The following is a 7,163-nucleotide window of genomic DNA, read 5'->3' on the forward strand; positions in this document are numbered from 1 at the left end:
GCTCCCCGGCCCTGCTGTGTAAGAGGGAATCTGCAGCCTCAAGTCACCAGTGACAACCATTTTGAGTCCACATTTATTGGATGACACCCCCTGCCCACTAAAGGGTGGCAGCCAAGCTGGGTCCAGATCTGACTGTCCCTGGAGGCCCGTCTGTCTTGGCTTTCCCCTCCCCCACCCCCAAGGCGCAAGGCTGAAAGGAACTGGCTGGGCTTGTCCTAGCAGCAGCCCTGTTCTGTCCCATCTTCTCTCGGCCTTCTGTCCGTCTGTCCATCCACCCATCAATCACCATCTGTCACCTCCCTTCCCTGGCTCTGGGCTGGGGGAGGGAGAGCCCAGGACCACTCAGGCCAGCACCCTCCCTCAGCTTTCTCTGAAGGAGGTAGCACCTTTACAGGGAGCGTGAAAGAATGGAGCCTGGCTCCATGTGGGCTCGGTGGGGGGTGGGACGCGGTAACAATAAAAGAGCTTACAACATTTTAACGCGAAGTCTGGATTTTGGGGGCAGGGGTGGTGATTTCAGCCACCGCTTGGTGGGCTCTGCTGTGACTCAGAGACCCCCTGCTGTGACTCTGGATAACAGCAAATGGTGATAAGATGGGGGCTGAAAGACTGGCCGACTGGGGGTGGTCTTTCTTCTAGGTTAAACAGTCCTCCTGGGGGGGGAGGGGCTCCCAGAGGTCAATGGGGTTGCACCCCAAAAGACAGGGTGTGGGGACCACTGTGTCGCCTCTGCCTGCAGAAGCGCAAGTCCAGTCTTCGTGCTCAGGGGTAGGGGGGCAGGCCCTCTGAGCCCGCACAGCTGTCGGGCCTGGGGCTTGGGGGGCTGCCGGGGGACGGCGTGGGAGTGCCTGGGGTGTCGGTGAGCTGGGTGTCGGTGCTGAGGGAGGAGGGCGTCCCGGATCGCGGGACTCTACGGCGCCGGGCTGGACCCAGTTCCACACGGCCCACCCGCTCGGCGAACTTGAGCGAGCACACGGTTTCCCCGAGGTCCCCCGGCCGCGTGGAGATCTGCGGGAAAGCAGCGCTGGTGGGCGGGCCCAAAGGGAGGGCCCCGCCACAGCAGTCTCGCTTATCAAGCCGCCGGAGCCGCCCACCTGCAGCAGCAGCACCGCGGTGGCGCCGGGTCCGAGCGCGGGCTGCAGCAGGCGCGTGAGCTGCGAGTCGCGGAAGGGCACGTGGGGCCTGCGGGCGCGCAGCGCGGCCATGACGCTCCCCAGCGCCAGCAGCGAACGGTTGATGGTCCGCGCCTCCCGTAGCCGCTGGGACCGGACCTGGTCTCCGGGGACCCCGCCGGCCGACCCCGGCTTCCAGGCGCGCTCCGACCCCGCCAGGTCCACCAGGTGCAGCGTGCCTGTAGGGACGAAGCATGCGGGCTGGTAGGGACGCCGGGCCGGGCGAGGCGTGGGCCGGGCGGCGCAGGCGCAGGCGCGGCGCGGGTACCTGTGGTGCCCGGACCGAGAGGCGGTGCGGCCGCGCGCAACCTCAGCGTGACCAGGGCGTGGGAACGGGAACTGTGCTGGTTCATTGCTGTGGCCGCGGTGGCCCTGTTGCTCCTCCCCAGGCTCAGCATCTGGAGGGTGGAGAGACCAGGCTGACCTGTGCAGGGTACCCGCCCCCACGGGCAGGCCCGGGAGGGGGCCTTACCTGGTGCAGCGTCTCCAGGTTGGGCACGTCCCAGTGGGTGAGGCCAGCCACCTGGATTCCCCCCTGCCCTGCTGGGCCCTGCCGCACAGCCAGGCGCTCGGGAGGCCCTGGGGCCAAGAGGTCCCTGGGGGGTGGGGGGTGGGATTGTTTCTCAAACTGAGGGAGACTTGGACAGGGGTGCCTGGGCATGAGGGTGTATGCCTGACCTGACAGCCTCGTTATAGATCTCCACCATGCTGAGGGTCACTCGGTGCTGGCCTCTGGCCCCCATCGCCTCAAACAAGGACTGCAGCGCCCTTGGAGCTATGCCTGGGTCATCGGGCGGGCCCTGGGGAGGGAGGGTGCATTCTTGTGCATGTCCCACCTGTGCCCACCCTGCACCCTCCTCAGGGAGGGATGCCACTCCACCTCCATGCTGTACGTCTTGCCAGTCCCTGTCTGACCGTAGGTGAAAATGCAGACGCTGTAACCTTGGAGGCAGGACAGCACAGCTGGCTGGAGCTCTCGGAAGACCTGGGCAGAAGGCACAAGGGTGGTGTGCAAGGCAACTTGGAGCACCCTGTGGAGGACTAGTGGGAGAGGCATCGAATGCTGGTGCAGTAAGAAGCAAGGGACTTACAGGCCCAGGGGTTATGGATGCCCCTGGACAAGCTTCACCAAGAAGATGGCATTTGTGCCTGAGATCTGAGGCAAAAGTCAATCTGCCAGGCAAGGTATGATGAGATTGGCCAGGCAGTGGACCCTGCCTGGGCAGGGCTCAGAGGCCTAAGCTCGCTAGGGGGCCACGGTCAGGAGCCTGGGTGTTGGTGTGGCTACCTGCTCAGACTTGGTGTGATCAGAGCTGAGTCAGTCCACTCACAGCCTTTTAAAAGGGCTGGTTCCTGGCCTCCAAATGCATGTCGAGGAGGGCCCCTTGGACAGCCACCCAGCCAGCTTGGGTCATAGGGAACGGGGCTGTGGCCTGTATCCTGGAAGCTAGTTGGGGGCAGCTAACCCTGGGCTCCTCGACTCAGCTGTAGAATGCCATGGAGGAAGGAGGCACTGGGGTGATGTGGGGTGGACTGTGGGCACTGCCTCTGGTTTGGACACTGAGTTGGAAAGCCCTGGGCAAGGCACACAGAGCTTGGGGGCGGTGGATGCTGCAGTCGGGGGGTGTGCAGAGTGAACAACAAGTACATGGAAAGCAAGGCTCTGTGCAACATGGAGAGTATGTGTGGGCCACCTGCTGCTGGCTGCCACGCTCATCCCTGGGGGGCCCACGGGTGCCAGTGGTGAAAGGGTCCCTGAGTCCCTGCCAGTTCTGCCAGCCCCACCCACTCTGAACTCCTCTTCATCTGCAGAAAGCCCCAGGAGCAAAGTCTGTGTCCAAGAGATGGCACATTGTTGGCAGTGGTCTAGGGTTTGAGCCCACATGGGACTGGTAGACTCCCAGGCCTCCCCTTTCCCATGTGGGTCTGGTAGCAAAGGGTAGGAATGTGGTCCTGGGTGGCCTGATCATGCTGAGCTCAATGCTCCCTATCCATGAGCCATCACCTGGGGTGGCAGGTGGACCCCAGACCCTGGGGGAGAGCCAGCCAGTGCCTCCCTGGAGGCAGAGGCAACAAGAGTTCCCCCAGTGAGGTCCCAGGCATGCTCTGCAGGCAGCTGTGTGTGAACAGCCACCTGGACTCCAGGCCAGCTGTGGTCCTTCTCGTCTAAACCAGGGGGTCCTTCTCCTGGCCTGACAGAGCTCCCTGGAGGATGAAGAACCCAGCAGGGCTGGCAGCCCCACTCCCAAGCCCACTGCCCACTGCCTTGCCCGCCTTAGAATAGGCAGAGAAGAGAAATGGGATCCTCCCTGAACTCTGGGCGTTCTGAGGAGGGGTTAGGACAAAGGCAAAGCATGGGGTCACCTCCTCCTGGCTGGCATCTGGAGGGAAGACCCAGTCCAGGCGGAAGCGGCGCTGGCGCCCTCGGTAGCACGTGGTGACGATTCCTCGGGGCCCGGGCTCTGTGCTCACCAGGCTGCAGGATGGCCCGGGCCGCAGCCTGCACAGCACGCGGATATTCCCTGAGGTGGACTTCAGGTCAGCTGGTTCTCTCCAAGCCCGCCGTCCTCCACCCCCCAGCTCAGCTCCATCTTGCCTACCTTTGAGCTCCAACAGGCGCCTTGGGCCCCCCATTGGAGGCCCCTGCTGCTCCTCAGGGCGCTGCATCTCATCACCTTCAGCCGACAGTGCCCCCAGGGCCCAGGACACCTGAGGGTCAGGAGGACATGAGGCAGGAGTTGGGGCAGAGCACTCAGCAGTGTAAGCTGGCCAAAGTGGCTGTGCACAAGCTGCAAGGATGGGAGATTTTTCCAGACCCAGGTTGGAGTGTCAGAGTTCCAAATTCGAGAACATCATACCCACCCATCTCCGAGCTTCATGGCAAGCTTTCCGGGGTTGGCTGGCACCTCAAGTGCAGATCAGGACACAGGCCCAGGAGTAAGGTGGGCCCAGGGTCACAAACAAGCTGCTCCACTTTCAAAGCCTCCACACATACATCTGGCCCCCACCCCTTGGGAGAGTCCCCAGGGGAGGACAGGGAAAGGGCTGGTCTAGAGACTGGTGTCAAGAGGGAAGGGGTCTGACCTGGCCACGGGCCTCACTCAGGGAGCCCTGGCAGCTCTGGGTGAAAGTGCTGACCAGCCCACGGAGGTCCCCACATCCCTGACGCAGGCTGGCCATGCGGGCCCGGAGTCCTGGTGGGACAAGGCTATTGGAAGACAGTCCTAGCACCTCTCCCCACCCCCTGCACCTGCCCCTGCCAAACCCTTACCTGCTAGTTGTTCATGCACCTGCTGCAGCTCCTGCCTGTAATTCTGCTCTGTCTCCTGCTGGAGCTGCCCAAGCGCCCCCCGAAGGCCCTGCAGCTGGACCTCCTGGACCCCCAGCTGCCCCACCCAACCCACTCTGTCATCGAGGAAACAGGCACCTGCTGGTCCCTCCCCCACCTTCCCAGGCCCCAGACCTTCCAGCCCCTGGGTTCCAAGCCCACCTGGACTCGGAGGGCCTCTGTGGTGGCCTGGGCCTCCTGGAGCCGCCTCTGGAGCTCCACCAGGGCCTCAGCTTCCTCCTGCTGGTCGGGGAGGAGCCAGGCAGGCTGGGGCTAGGAGGGACCTGGGGGTCAGCCATCCCAGAGCCCCCACTTCCCACAGGGACAGGTCAAGTCGGTGTGAACCCACACCTCCCAACTGCACTCGGGGCCCATTCTTGAGGCCATTGCTCTCCCGGGAGAATCAGGGTACCTGGAGGTTCCTGGAGGAGGGCCCCGGCCCCCAACGGAGTAGAAGCTCCTGCATCAGGCTCAGGCTCTGTTTCAGGGCCTCGTTCTCCAGAGTCAGATGCTGCACTCTCTTCTCCGAGTCTGTCGCCCCCTGGAGGAGAGGGACGCCCTCAGCGCCTCACCTGGACGGGCCCCACGCCGCGCCCCGGCACAAGCCGCAGGCTCACCACGCCCAGGCGCAGCCGCCCCAGCTCCTCCTCCTGCAGTTCCAGCTGTTGCTTCAGCTCTTCCAACTGTGGGGGCGGGTGGAGGACGAAGGGGGAGTGGAGCGATTCCTTGCGGCCCCCGCCAATCCGCGGTCCACTGTCCAGGCAGGCCCCTGAGCTCTCACCTGCCCCAGGATGAGCAGCTCCAGCCGATGCCAAGCCCTCTGCTCCTCCAACAGCGAGCACTGCTGCCCCTGAGCCTCACCCCTAGGTGCCTCCCCAGGGGCTGGGCTGGGGTGGGAAGGACTTTCTTCTTGGAATGCGGGTCCTGGGGTGGGGTGGACCAGTTAGGGTCTAAGAGGCCTCTGTTAGGGTTGAGGAGGGGAAGGCACCCAGGGGCAGGACTTGGGACTCCGGCCCCTAAGGCGCTCGGGTTACGGGGGGCAGGGTGAAGCGTGGGGAGTCTTTGCTCCCTCCACTCAACTCAGTACACCTTACGCACCATCTGGAACAGAGGGCTGTGCCCCTGAGGCTGGCTGAGTTTCCTGGCGCAGGGCCTGTCGCCCCCGGGGACTCCGAATCCATGCCAGAAGAGCCACGAGCTGACTGGTCAGGGTCAACAGTGGGGGAGCCTCCGCGGACTGCGGACAAGACCAGGGTAGGGACACTGGGGGAGCCCGGACGGGCAGGCCGGCCACAGGAGCCGGCAGTCTTCTAGGGGTGGGGTCTGCGCCCGGTCTACTAGGACGTGCTGAGAGGATAAGGTGGCTGGAGAGAGAAAGGGCTGAGGATGCTGCGCAGAGGACGGCGCGAACCCGGCCCCTCAGCCCAGCTCACCTTGCCCCAGTCGGGAGGGTGCCCACAACTCCCTTCTGCCCCCAGGTGGGCGGAGAGGAACTCTGCAAGGCGCGTGAGGGCCTCCTCCAGCGACACTTCAGCCGGGCGGCCCCCGGCCGCCCCTCCCAACCCATCCTCACACTCGGAGACGCCTGCGGGGTCGGGGAGTAAGGGGCAGGCGCTGCGGGTCTCGTGCAGGAGGCCCAGCAGCCACTGGCCGCGTCCCTTCCCCCCAAAGGGGTGACGGCGCCCCTCCCTCTCTTGGCTCCGCCGGGTTTCACATGCCCCCACTGGCGCAACGCTCGGGATCCGCGGTCGGCACCTACCGGCCAGGCCGGTCACCTCGGTCCACAGGTGCGACGTGCGCTGGCCGGGGCGGCGGCGGCCTTTGGGATGGCAGCGGGTGCCCTAGAGGGAAGCGGAGGTACCCCTGATGAGGAGCAAGCAACCTGGGGGGCTCCCGGGGACCCTCCGGGCACTGGAGCCCAAGTCTCGGCTCCCAACCCCCACACAGAGGCGGGGACCCCCTCTCAGTCCCCTCTCCCAAGCGCCAGCGCCCCAGAGGACGCGGGCTGCGCCCGCCTGCCTGGACCACAGCGGGCCCCCGAGCGGAGCGCAGCGCCCGCCTCCGCTCACCTGGGTGGCGTCCCCGGGGTCTGCGGCCACCGCAGCGCCGCCATCCCTGCGGAAGAGGCTGTAGAAGATGTAGATAAGCAGCGAGTAGAAGGCGTACATGAGAGTGCGGGGCGGCAAGGGCCCCCGCGTCCCCGCGCCCAGATCCCGACCCGCCCTCCGCAGCGCTGCCGCGCATGCTCGGCCGCCCGCCCCCACGAGCCGCTCGGGTGCCGCTGGGTGAGCGCCGGGGAACGTGTCCGGGGGCCTCAGTGCCCCCCGGGGCCCATCTTCTCACAGCCCCGCTCCGAGACACGCGCCCCCCGTCCCACCATCGCGGAGACCTCCTGCAGAGCGCGTCTGGAACCCCGGCTCCCTCCCCGTGTGTGGAATCCTTGCACTCCACGGAGACCCCCAAGGTCCTGCTGAGGGCCGTCTCCCACTACCGCCCGCCCCTCTCCCAGCCTCGCCTTAGCCTGGCTCCTCCCTCATGCCCCCCACTCTCCCTGCCCGCCAGCCGACGCCCGCTCAGGCCCAGAGAGCCTTTAGGGCAGCGTGGCACTCCCGCTGTGGGTTTGCGAGACTAACTCGTTACCGAGTGCAAGGCTCCGCTCCGTC

The 7,163-nt window shown here is 65.6% G+C and overlaps 1 protein-coding gene across 2 annotated transcripts; it reads right to left on the reverse strand.

Annotated features, from left to right (window-relative positions):
* Window positions 1-309: 309 nt before the first annotated feature.
* On the reverse strand, window positions 310-6,694 carry KIFC2 (kinesin family member C2). 2 transcript variants are annotated; one of them, XM_075550549.1, is made up of 18 exons: window positions 6,570-6,694; window positions 6,260-6,341; window positions 5,934-6,085; window positions 5,599-5,737; window positions 5,282-5,424; window positions 5,118-5,183; window positions 4,913-5,041; window positions 4,663-4,740; window positions 4,444-4,558; window positions 4,257-4,366; window positions 3,773-3,881; window positions 3,537-3,694; window positions 2,053-2,157; window positions 1,851-1,972; window positions 1,645-1,768; window positions 1,441-1,570; window positions 1,095-1,351; window positions 310-1,008 (listed from the first exon to the last, which is right to left on the reverse strand). In XM_075550549.1, the coding sequence occupies exons 1-18, from the start codon at window positions 6,666-6,668 to the stop codon at window positions 763-765; spliced, it is 2,364 nt and encodes a 787-aa protein (XP_075406664.1). In that variant the 5' UTR covers window positions 6,669-6,694; the 3' UTR covers window positions 310-762. The 2 variants fall into 2 exon arrangements, with proteins under 2 accessions (XP_075406664.1, XP_075406663.1); XM_075550548.1 differs by having other exon boundaries at window positions 310-1,351.
* Between the last annotated feature and the right edge of the window lie 469 nt (window positions 6,695-7,163).

This window comes from Tenrec ecaudatus, chromosome 5 (genome assembly GCF_050624435.1).
Source record: "Tenrec ecaudatus isolate mTenEca1 chromosome 5, mTenEca1.hap1, whole genome shotgun sequence".
NCBI lineage: Eukaryota > Metazoa > Chordata > Mammalia > Afrosoricida > Tenrecidae > Tenrec > Tenrec ecaudatus.